General features: G+C 41.3%; 1 protein-coding gene across 1 annotated transcript in view; it reads right to left on the reverse strand.

The window, feature by feature from the left end:
• LOC107097535 (kalirin-like) overlaps positions 1-12,574 on the reverse strand; it is a 70,602-nt gene that overhangs the window by 49,839 nt on the left and 8,189 nt on the right. The window contains exons 2-16 of the mRNA XM_015394703.1: positions 5,787-5,861; positions 5,589-5,703; positions 4,443-4,635; positions 4,000-4,223; positions 3,603-3,918; positions 3,353-3,475; positions 3,088-3,279; positions 2,842-2,973; positions 2,637-2,771; positions 2,464-2,556; positions 1,599-1,721; positions 1,399-1,515; positions 1,241-1,315; positions 1,032-1,154; positions 863-915 (exon numbers count right to left, since the gene is read on the reverse strand). Of these exons, the coding sequence (XP_015250189.1) occupies positions 863-915; positions 1,032-1,154; positions 1,241-1,315; positions 1,399-1,515; positions 1,599-1,721; positions 2,464-2,556; positions 2,637-2,771; positions 2,842-2,973; positions 3,088-3,279; positions 3,353-3,475; positions 3,603-3,918; positions 4,000-4,223; positions 4,443-4,635; positions 5,589-5,703; positions 5,787-5,861 (2,089 nt within the window). The remainder of the gene's footprint in view (positions 1-862; positions 916-1,031; positions 1,155-1,240; positions 1,316-1,398; positions 1,516-1,598; positions 1,722-2,463; positions 2,557-2,636; positions 2,772-2,841; positions 2,974-3,087; positions 3,280-3,352; positions 3,476-3,602; positions 3,919-3,999; positions 4,224-4,442; positions 4,636-5,588; positions 5,704-5,786; positions 5,862-12,574) is intronic.

Consider the following 12,574-nt stretch of genomic DNA (forward strand, 5'->3'; position numbering starts at 1 on the left):
AAGAGACGCCTCAAACAATCTTGATGTCACAACTCTTTAAAAAAAAAGGAAAAGTCGAATAAATCAGCCAAGAAGACAGACGGAGAATTTATCGCATCTGCAGGTTTGGTTCATCCTTGGATGTAATTTACAGCTTAGTCACAGCAGATATGTATGCAGGGAAGAAAAGGTGTTAGTGAGCGACGGCAAAGCCTCACCCAGTTAGAGTGGCCAGAAATTTACACCATAGAATCTGTCCGTCATCACTCTACAAAACCCCGCCCACCATATGTCGTCCATAAACCCTACACTGCAAAAATCATCTAGAAATACGTCAACATTTCTTAAATTAATTGATTTTACTTTGATTTGAGAAGGTAAATAAGATGATTTGGAAATGGAGAATTTTTACTCTTAAAATAAGATAATTGGACAATATGCACCTGAAATAAGAAATGAAATTATTTTTTCTTATTTTAAATGTAAATTTTCTTGCTCCTTTTTTATTTATTAATTTTTATTTTTATTTATTCATTTTATATTTTTTATGTTTTTATTTAAAAAAATTTCTGAATTTTATTCTATTTGTTTATTTTTATTATTTGTAATCTAAAAAAAATAGATAAATAAAATAAATAAGTAAATAAAAAAATACATAAAAAAATAGAAAAAAAATGGTCTTGTTTGAATTGAGACTTATCGTCTCAATTCCAAAAAAAATGCACATATTTTAAGGAAAACTGACTCATTTAGATTTCTATTTTCCCAGTGTAAAATAATATAATCTAGAATCCACACACCCAGATCTACGTTCCATATAGAGTAGATCTACACTGGCCTCTGACACACAGACCAAAGAGGCGAGCGCAGCCTCAGCGGGTACCTGAGTTGCAGGATGAGGTCCTCTCCTTCCCGGATGACACTCATCGCAGCTTCCTGTGGGTCAGGGTTAGAGCTGGGTGTTAGTGTGGGGGTTAGAGGTCAGAGGTCAGGGAGCGTTAGGCGGTTAGGTCAGAGGTGTGGGCTGGCTGTTAAACGGCAGGGAGCTGCACCTGTGTGTTGGCCTGCTGCTGCTGCTGCTGGCTGATCAGAGCCTGCAGGGCCTCCACGGTGTCCGGACACACCAGGAGGTCTGAGGAGAGCTGCTTCTGGAGGCCCTCCATCCACACGGACAGCTGAGGAGCAGCGAGCACGAAGAGAAACGGTTTTTAGATTGTAGAGATGAGAGGAAATCAGACTGTTTGCAGCGGTGAGGTGTTACCTCCTTAGTGTGGGTGTAGAAGGACACGGCGAGGTCCAGCAGCAGCTTCCTCTGCTCCACCCGCTGGATGAAGGCCTACAACACATGTTAGTGATGTAAACAGCTCCGACTCCCAGCATGCAATTCACCTCACAGCTGGGCTCCATCTGTCAGCTCACCTGCATGCGGAGCTCCAGGTCTCTGGCTGCCTGGTAGATCTCCTCCTCCTCGCACTCTCCAGACTGGGCCAGCTGGTCTGCAGCCTCCAGGAGCTTCTCAGCGTTGGTGTAGGTGTTCTAAAAGAGACGCGCGTCTGAATGCCTGATCTGCCTGATAATCTGTTTAGATTATGGAAATGAGATGCGGTTCCGTGTCTAACCTGAGCGACCTGCTGGAAGTCGTCGTGGCGTTTCTGCAGCGCCCGCGCTCGGTGGAGAGACTTCCCCACGCCGGTGTGTTTGTTGAGGAAAACCTCCCCATGCTGCTCCACCCAATCCAGCACCTGCAAGAGAAACAAAACCTGACTCAGCGTCTAAAAAACATAGATCTAAATGGTGACTTTGGTTAGAATAATGTCACTTATTAATCTGCATTAATCTAATTAAGAGTATAGATTGAAATGCGTCTTAAAATCCACTCCAGATAAAAGAATTTGATTTTAAATTCAATTTAAACTGGATATAAATTCAAATTAAACTATTATCCAGATCTGGTTTTTAATTGGGATTCAAACCTGATTTCAATTTGGTGTCAAATCCGGATTCAGATTAGATTTAGATTAAAATATCTAAATAGATTTAGATTCAGATTGATAGTGGGGTTTACATACATCTGTTATTTCCAATTTAAATCCAGATTCTTAGATATTTTTTAACTCAAATAAGATTAAAAATGGATACAAAGAGTAAATATAATCCAGAATTTAAATGTGTAATTTTGTGTGTAATTTTGTGTGTAACTTTCTGTTTTAGAAAATGTTCAGTTTAAATTTCACATCTACATCTACATTATAAAAGTTTAATTTTCCTTAATCAACCAAAGGTTTATTTAAGTCTAAAGGACGGAAAACATATTTTGAAATCTTAATTTGGACCTAAATCATTTATTTGAAAATGGAAAATATAAGCTGGACTTAAAAAACGTAAATATAAATGTGACTTCATGTCGTGGATTATAATCCGTATTGAGAAATAATCCGGGATGCTATTTCAAACCAGAAGCGGCGTAAAGAAGTGGAGTCAGACCTGTTTCACATCTTGCTGAAACACGCAGAGCTGCAGGCGCTGGTGGAGGCGGAGCTTCCTGTGCTGCCAGGCTCCCTCCACCTCATGGTGACCCTGAGCAGACAGAACAAATTCCCTTTTCCCGTCAATCTGCATTAAATCCACTCTGACGGTGGAACTACGGCGAGCCTCACCTGCATCACTTGGTGCAGGACTCCCATGATGGTGTGCGTGGCGGGGGTGAAGTCCGGTTTGATGGCCGACTCATTGGACTCGCTCGTAGAGTTGCGTTGTAGGACGTCCATTAAGGCTTTGCCACTTTCACTCACCTGAAACCGTCAGTCGTCTCAGACGTATTCATTCACACTGATACATGCGGGAGGATTTCCAATCAAATACCTGCGTGTAGTTGGCGGATATCTCCTCATTGAGTTCCTGATGCTTTTTAGTTGCCGCCTCCAGCTCCGCTGTTGCCGTCGGTAGGGATCCCTCAGAACACATTTTAACCCACCCCTCCACCCGGAGGAGAAACTGGACACAGAGAGACACTTTCAGAAGTTTTGCAAACACTTTTTTCCCGTTTCGCAGTTCGTTGATCGTTTTATTTGACCAGCCGGCCATAAACACATCAGAGCGTAAAGGTACCTGCTCCGCCCCTTGGTGGAAACCGGTTGCCATGGCCAGCATGTTGCTGCGCTCCTCCAGGGTGGTCGTCAGGGACTTCCAGTCATCCTGTAACCGTGACGACACCAAAGCGATCCGCTCTGCGCCATAGTGACCCGCCTCAGCGAGCCTCGCCGCCACGGTGACCACGCTGTCCACGTTTACGCTGCCGTTCTGCGCCAGGGGACACGGTGTGTTAGAGAAGACAGTCAAGAGGACGGACACCCATAGGGAGGCTCAGACTGACCATGCAGTTGGCGGTGAAGTGCTGGTGTTGCGTTTGTAGGTCAAGAGCGTGCTGGTGGTTTTGCCCGACCTCTGTGACGCTCTGCAGAAACAGCTCTTTACTGTGGGCAATCCACTCTGACATCTGAGACACGGAAGCAGCAGCAATAGAGGCTCGTTAGACAGACGCTCTGGATTAGCATGCAGCAAAGCTTCATTTAACATGAGGATGCAAAACGTTTGCTTCGAGGTTTGCAGGTCACGGCGCTCACCTTAGTGGCGTCCTGCTCGAACAGGTGCAACTGCAGACCCTGGTCTAAGTGTAGCTTTTTGTCGCTCCAAATCTGGAGCAGGTGGGTACGACCGGTCTGCAGCCGGTCCAGCAGAGAGGAAACCTTTGGGGCCACGCTCTGGAAGTCTGCCCCCCCTGACAGCCAGGTGCCGCCGCCGCCGCCGCCCTCGGTGGATCCATCACCGTGTGAAGGACCTAGGCGCATTCGCTGGAGCAAACTCTTCCCTTCCCTGTCCAGGGCATCTACTGGCGCCGTGGCGATTGTGTTACGGAGACGATTGTGTTCCTCTAAAAGTCTAAAGAAGAGAAAGCCTTGAATTTGTTGCTCAATTTTTTCACTGATTGACTCTGAAATGTAAAAGTCCCAAAATATTTACTTGCGGGCCTCGTCTACGTCCTTAGGCTCTGGTATGCGGCTCAACCCGGCCTCCAGCTGTTCCAGCTGAGCCAGCAGTTGCGTGGCAGCCCCTGAGAACTCCTCCAGGCCCAGACGAAGCTCCGTCCACTCAACATGGTCGTACTCCAACGAGCCACCAAGATCCGCCGTCAGCTGGGAGGGGTCGATGAGCCGAGAAAGACCCTCCACCGACACCAGGCTGGTCTGGGGAAGGAGAACAATTACTGCTTCTTTACAGGAATCTCTAAGAGCTATGATGACCTTAACTATGAGGCGGTAGTTCTTGCTGATGTTTCGTCTCTCGGTTAAAGTCCTCAACTTTAGATGAGAGTTGAAACATCTTCCAAGAACCAGCAAAGGATGTCTAGTTCACTTTGAGACAAAAACTCGTGATTGAAGACATTAACCAACAGCTGGCCGTACCTCGAAGCTAAACTTGGCGCTGCCCAGGTTAGTCTTGTGTTTCTGCCAGAAGGTGTCTGGTTTGATGAGGAGCGCTGTGTGGATGTTGGAGGAAAACGACTCCTGCAAAGTCCTCAGCACCGGCTTCACGCTGTCCCACTTACTGCCACGCATGTCCACCACCACGGTGAAGCCACGCGCACGCACGTCCTCACTGATGCACGGACAAAGAAGAACAAATGCAATCTCTTACACATTTTCCTCCTTAAATGGATCTCTAAACGGTAGAGCACCTTTACAACACAGACATCTGTAGAAATGAAATGAATACCTATTGAGACATTTCAGTAGTAAAGCTTAAAGGAAGTATTCCCCCTTTAGGTAAGTTCTTAATAAATCTTTTTGGAGTCTGAAATTTCTCCAAAGTCCTCCAAATCCGAGGCCATGGTCTTGAGCCAGAAAAGGGTAGAGTGCCCTCTGTGGGTTGGGGAGGATGTACTGCCCCTAGTGGAGGAGTTTAACTATCTTGGGGTCTTGTTCATGAATGAGGGGAAGATGGAGCGGGAGATCGACAGACGAATTGGTGCGGCATCTGCTGTGAAGCAGGCGCTGTAACGGTCTGTTGTGGTTCAGAGAGAGCTGAGCCAAAAAGCAAAGCTCTGGATTTACCGGTGGATCTACGTTCCTACCCTCATCTATGGTCATGAGCTTTGGGTCATGACCAAAAGAACGAGATCCTGGATACAAGCGGCTGAAATGAGTTTTCTCCGTAGTGCATCTGGGCTCTCCCTTAGAGACAGGGGGAAGAGCTCAGTCGTCCTGGGAAGACTCAGAGTAGAGCTGCTGCTCCTCCACATCGAGAGGAGCCAGTTGAGGTGGCTCGGGCATCTGATTAGGATGCCTCCTGGGCGTCTCCCTGGTGAGGTGTTCCAGGCAAGTCCCACCGAGAGGAGGCCCAGGGGGAGAATCCAGGACACCATGGAGGGACTATGTTTCTCTGCTGGCCTGGGAAACCTTGGGATTCCCCCGGAGGAGCTGGACCAAGTGGCTGTAGAGAAGGATGTCTGGGCCTCCCTACTGAAGCTACCCGACCCCGGATAAGAGGAATAAGATGGATGGATGGATGGATGGATGGATGGATGGACAATAAAAACTAAGGAGCTGTACCTGGGTATGGTTGACAGGTAGGTTACAAGTCGGCTGAGATCTTCCTGTTTTATTCGATCATGATTGGTCCGTGCCGGAAAGGTCAGAATCGGTCCGCCTCGTTTGTCTCGTCCACCTGGAAATCACGCCGAACTTTGACTTTAACTTCTTACAGCAGAACAAACCAGAACAAACCAGTGCTGTTTTTATTTGTTTTACCCGATACAAAGGCCACTTTCTCTCTGAGCACCGTCAGGACATCCACCGCCCGAACAGTCTCTGCTTTACCAGAACCTGAAAGACAAATGTCCGCCTCTTTAGCTTCTGTTTGCTACAGCCAGTATCAGCATCTAATGAAGCGGAGCTTCTGTCCTAAGAAACATCAGATTTAACCCCTCATGGTTCCTCGCCAAAGCATTCTAACTTACGGCACACATTGGACTGTATGTTTTGCTATTATATGTCACAGAACAACACAAAGAAAAACATAACTTTGTAGAGGAAGTGAAGTTAAATATGGTTTAGACATCAGCGTCCTGAAGTCCCAGGATAAGAGCCGAGGTCAGGGTTCTAGATCTTTAAGCATCTCCCAGAGCTCTGTTTAATCTGAACATTGGAGAGAGAATGGACCAACTGCAGACCTACTAGGACACGGTTTGGCTTTATGGATCTAAAATATATGAATGTTCAAGTTTTATCATTACATTATGGAAAATAACGAACTTTATCACAATATGCTAATATTTTGAGAAGGACCTGTATATGGCAGAGAGAAACAAAGACCAGGCTTATCAGCAGATTGGGAGCAGGTGTGAACAGAGGAGCCTAGAAGAGAGCTAGGAAAAGGAGACTGACACTAGAGGGCAAACAAGAAATATCTAAGAACTCAAACACATCCAGAAAAGGACACATAATAGGAATTAAACCAATAAAACTAGAAAACAAAGAAAAACATGGATCAAAGTAAAACTGAAAACTCAAACATTAAACAGAACCAAAACTGTGACAAAATGAAACAAATCTAACAGTTTTTTTTTTAATGTAAGGAGTAGAAAGTAAAAAGTTGTCTAAAGAATAATTACTACAGTTAAGTATAGATAGCCAACATTTCTACTTAAAGTCGCAGGGAAACTGCCATTCCAACCATTTTCCCCGAATTCTCCAGAGTGCACGACTTTACACGAGTGAATAAAGTGAATGTGATTGGTCGATTATCAAGGGGGAGGGATTGTTGTGGCGGAAGGTTCGCAAGCAAGTTTGGTTGTAGTCGGTTTGTGGGAAGCATCTTGCTAACCAGTTAGCAACTTAGTGCTAGCAGGTTCCCAATGGGAAATTCCTGTCAGAGTCTTGGTCTGTTTGTTCCTGTTTTTCTTGGTTTTCCATTTGTTGTCCTCTGCTGCCCTCTTGTGTCCTCCCTTGCTCTGTTTTTCTGTTCTGCCTGCACCTGTTTTCAATTCCCTCGTCAGCCCTCTCTTTGTCTCTGTCCCCTTTAAAAGCCCTCCCTCTTCACTTCCTGTTTGCTGGATCCTCGTCTAACATCTCGTCTAACTTCTGTCTGTGTTCCTCGTCTCTCCCTGGCTTCTAGTTTTGGTTTTCCCCTGATGTCTCCTTGGTTCAGGTGCGTTAGTAGTTTTCTGTTGGACTTTGATTCCTGCTCTTGGATCTGAGAACTTCAATAAACCGACTTTAATTTACCTCTGCCAACTGGTCCTCCATACAAACACCGTCTCATGAAAATTCCATTGGGACCAAGTAGCACTAAATTGGTGACTTAGAAACGACGCTGTCAAGGAACGCTATGGACAGAGGAAACATGCAAGAGGAGGAGAGTTTAGTGTCGGAGGTCGTGGATGAGTCTCCTCCGTCATCCATTTTTTATTTAGAGGAGGAAAGCGGGGACGAAGATGTTGTGGAAGAGGACGCCAGGGCGGCAGAAGCTTGGTTTGGTGTAGAAGGCTTCCAGCCGTACATGATTGAGCCCTTGCCTCGCAACGCTGCCAGTTCTGTTAGCTCTACGCCTGCCGAAGACACAGACGTCCATCCCCGTGAACACTGGGACGCAACTCAATGGGAAAGGAAAGGATTCTGGTTTCGTATATTAGCTGCGACACATGAATCAAGATGCTATGACCGAAAACATTTGATTGACAGATGACCGTTGATATATGATTGGCCGAATTTAGGTGTTCGGGCTGACGTAGAACTAACTGGCCTGCAGAAGATTACGAAAAAAAACATATACATGTTTAAGCCAGAATGATTTGACATTTAAATACGATTCGCCTACGACTTTAAGTATTAGGAAGTATTTGTACTTTGTTACTTGACGCCTCTGGACGCGGACGACCACCAAGACTGAAACAGCCAAGAAGTTCATGCCTGTGGAGAGGCTACATAGATCTATGATTCGGGTGAGATACAGTCTAGAAACCAGTTCTTTATTTGGCATTCTGTCCATGAATCTGTCAGTTCGTTTCACACAAACCCTGCAATGGATCATCTGCTCAGAAGAAACCACAGTTTAACTTTCTGGATAACATGCAAAACTACATTTTTGTAAAAAAATGCTTAATATTACACAGCATCCTAAACTCATCATGAAACACAAAGTTTTTGGGAGGCTTTGCTTCAGCATTGATTGGAAAGAAAAGCTAAAATGGACGTTTAGCATCTATAGAGACAAAACCCAACAAACCAACAGGTGGAAGTCAAATAAAACTGGTTTTAGAAAGTATTGACTTCCAGATTTAGCTTTATTAGCTGAATCCATGGAGGAGTTTGAGTTTTAACTGTGACAAAATGGAAGTAAAAAGGGTTGGACAACCTGACACCTGCTGCAACAAAACAATTTATAGCAGCTTTTAGTAATCAGGCTTAAAGTGAACTCAGTGTAGCTGCCAGACGGCCTGAATCAGCAGAAAACTGCTTTGGCTGAACAAATGGAGAGCAGAGTCCAACCTTTAACCATTCTTACAGCCATAAGCTTTTAGAGCATTTCTGGGGGTGCAGAAGCACCCTTAAATTGATGCATGGCCCACCTGAAATAAAATGTATCTGTTGAACATTTAGCTGCAGAAACATCGCCTGCAAAAAATTCACCAACATAAACTGGAAAAAAATCAAACCCTAGATTAGTAATTTATTAAAATAAGTGCATTTGTTCTTGGATTGAGGAGGTAAAAGATACATTTTGCCAATGGAACAAGATGATTTAGATTTAAAATAAAAAAAAACACAATTTAATTGTCTTATTTCAAGTGCATTTTATCAAATTATCTTATTTTAAGAGTAAAAATACTCATTCCATTGGAAAATCATCTCATTTAAATTCTCAAATTAAAGGTAAATACACTTAATTTAAGACATTTTTACTTATTTCTAGATTTCTAGTGTGCTTAATATAGAACAGTCTAAAAACTATACAGTACTTTGATAAAACTAAAGAAAATTTATATAAAAACTATGGAAGAGCATGAAAAAAATGAAAAAGGTTAACTGATTTTTACAATTTATTTCAGTATAATATGGGAAAAAAGTCTAAATTCTGAGATTAAAGTCAGAATTTTGAGATAAAGTCAGAATTATGAGATTAAAATTTAGAATTCTGATAATTCTCAGAGTTCATCAGTACGCTTCTGTTCCAATTGATCCAGATTTATTCTGCGTGGTTTGGTCTTTGTAATAGCTGTTAGTTTTACTTCTATGTTACATATAGAGATCAATATGTTATAGTGCCCCCTACTGACCACGCACCAACATAATAATATTGTTTTATGGAGTCATTTAGAGATTTAAAGAAAAATCTGTTTTATAAGGAAGTTGAACAATATTTCAGTAATCTGTAGACCTGGTGAACCTTATGAAGCACCTTTCCACTGATACAGACTCAGAGCTGCTTTTAAAGCCTCATTAAAGCGTTTTTTATGAAGTGAAACCAAGGAGAAAGAACGGCTGATGTGTGTTTGTGTGCAGACAGGCCTCCCATATGTGTCAGATCATCCTGCACAGCAGGAGGAAGCTAATCCAGTCCTCTCACACCGAGGACATTAAACGCCTCCCATTAGCCGCCCGACAAGCACAGATAACCTCAGAGGGAGAAACCTGCAAACATGACGGGGAAGTAGGGCGTCTATCCACCTGGGGCGCCGTGTTCCGTCTGTTCCAAGTCCAGACCCGACGGGTCTTTGATCGCTGTCAGAAACCAAAAACCTTCAACAGCAAAAATGACCTTGAGATGCAGGAAGGTTTGAAGTCTGAGTGCAATAAAAAAAGAGGATGTTGTAAAACAAAGAAAAGCTGAAATGCTCTCAAGTCAAAATGCTTTTAGGCTTCAGGTTTCAGCGATTAGCTGCCTGCAGCTCCTGAGATCTGACCTAAATCTGAACCGGTGGATTCCTTTAATGGGAAACCAGAAAATGTTACACTGGGAACCATTTTCCATGTGAAGCAAACTGGGCCAGTTTTTATCTGGTCATCAGGAGCCTGAGTGAAAACACAGCTTGGTTGATCTGCCTGCCTGAGAGCTAGCGGGAAGATTTACTGACAATAAAGAATGTTTGCATCTAATAAAATATCTTCAGATCTTTTTCTGATAGATCTGCTTTAATGTGTTCATCATTACTGTTGGTTTAATAAGAAGCTGCCATAAACTCCTCTCTACCAGTAAATATGGAATATATGAAGCTACACATGTTTATCCCAAACCAATGTATGTGTCAAGGCAACTTGAGATCAGCTCATTAATGAACAGGGAATATAGTTAACTATGGAAGAGAATTAGGGCCACCGGAAAGAATTAAAAAAGTTAACAGATTTTTTATTTTATTTGAGTTGGAGAAAAAAAAAATCAGAATTCTGACTTTTTCACTTGAATTCTGACTTTAATCTCAAAACTCTAATTTCTCAGAATTCCATTTTTTTCCGCAGAATGACTAATTTCTCAGAATTCTTAATAATTTCTTAGAATTCTATTTTTTTCTCGCAGAATTCTGACTTTAATCTCAGAATTCTGTCTAAATTCTCAGAATTATATTTTGTTCTCAGAATTCTGACTTTAATCTCGGAATTCTGACAAATTTCTAAGAATTCTAGTTTTTTTTTTTTTTTTTTTAGAATTCTGACTTTAATCTCAAAATGCTGACTAATTTCTTGAAAGTTTTTTTTTTCTCTGAATTTTAATTTCTAAAAATTCTGACTTCAATCTTAAAACTCTTACAAATTTTTCAGAATTCCATTTTTTTTCTCAGAATGACTAATTTCTCAGAATTATAGTTTTTTTTTTCTCCGAATTCTGTCTTTACTCTCAGAATTCTGAATAATTTCTTAGAATTCTATTTTTTTCTCGCAGAATTCTGACTTTAATCTCAGAATTCTGACTTTAATCTCAGAATGCTGACTAATTTCTTGAAAGTTTTTTTTTTCTCTGAATTTTAATTTCTAAAAATTCTGACTTCAATCTTAGAATTCTGACTAATTTCTCAGAATTCTAGAAAAAAGGCCAAATTGTGAGATTAAAGTCAGACTTCAGATTTTTTTCCCCATATTAAAATCAAATGAGATAAAAACATCAGTAAACTTTTTAAAACATTTTTCTAGTGGCATTAACCCTCCTCCATATGTTAACAGAAACATTCCATCGTGAAACCAAGACGCAGCTGTTCTGGATCAAACTGGATTTATTAAATCAAAGACAGATTCACATTAGGCTGCATGTTCCTGCTGTTCAAGTTATTTTCATCCGAACTTAAATCTGTCATAGAAATAGAATAGATCTGCCACTATAGATCAGGCCCATTTTTTTCCCAATGATCTAGAATTTTCTTCTATATCGATAGGATATAGATATTATTAAATTACTCAATGAGTTTAATGGGAATTTTTTTAGAATTAAGTAACTATTGTTAAATCCTGCCTACATCGCCCCCTAGTGGCTTTAGTTCTCAGATTTACTGTAACTTTGAGGATTTGATTTCAACAATAATATAATAACAAAAATCCTCACAGTTTATTTAATTAAAGCAAATTATTTAAACCCTTAAATCAATAATAGAAAACATACAAATGAAACATTTTACTGAAAATTTGACAGGTTAGTATAAGTTATTATTTTTTAATGTTTTTTACTATTTTGCTCTTATTCCAAAACATCTCTAAAGTCTTTCAGGATCTCTGACTCTAAAAATAAAATAAATAAAGTGTCTGTTTCATTAATCAGATATATTAACATGCAAAGTGTGAATATGTGATATTTTAAATGCAGAATTAAACAGAATATTGCACCCAATCTTTTAAGATTATAAATGAATGTAAACTGAAGCGATGAGCCTAATATTTTGTGCAGCTTTAAGTCAAACTACGTTCCAACTGGAGTTCACCACTGGTTCTACTGGTTTGGGGTTTTCTCACCATTTATTTCCATTTAGCTCTTCTGCTTACGATGCATTTCCATCCCCTCAGGTTTCTCTTTTCAAGCTTGATCTATTTATGAAGATCTATTAACCGTCTTCCAGCGGTTGCTGGATTTGTCTTGGAGCCTTTAAATCTTTACCTAACAGAAGGCTTCTCTCTTTGTCCCCCCGCTGACTTTTATTTTTACACAGAAATGAGCAAACAGACAGTAAACAGCTTCCTGAAGAGGTTGGTCACAGAGATGGTTCCTGGTAATGTAAGAGTTCAGACTTTAAATAATGTTTCTAAATCAGGAATTTCAGAAAATAAACACGAGTGAAAGAATTCAATGCTAATTCATTTAATTTATAGAAGGGCATCAATTCATAAAAAAGTTTATTTAAATTCTATAAATCAAAGTTTTCTGCCCAACAGCGATGATGATCTGCATGGCAGCGTTCTATACTAGTGTTGCACCGATGCTAATTTTTGGCCCCGATAACTGATACCTGGCTGTGTAGTATCAGCCCATACAGATACCATATGTTTGAAATTTATGTGTGTATATGTGAAGAACTGCAGACTACTTGGATGTAAAATAATCACCATCATGGCTTCAT

Source organism: Cyprinodon variegatus, unplaced genomic scaffold, assembly GCF_000732505.1.
Source record: "Cyprinodon variegatus isolate N-32 unplaced genomic scaffold, C_variegatus-1.0 Scaffold705, whole genome shotgun sequence".
NCBI lineage: Eukaryota > Metazoa > Chordata > Actinopteri > Cyprinodontiformes > Cyprinodontidae > Cyprinodon > Cyprinodon variegatus.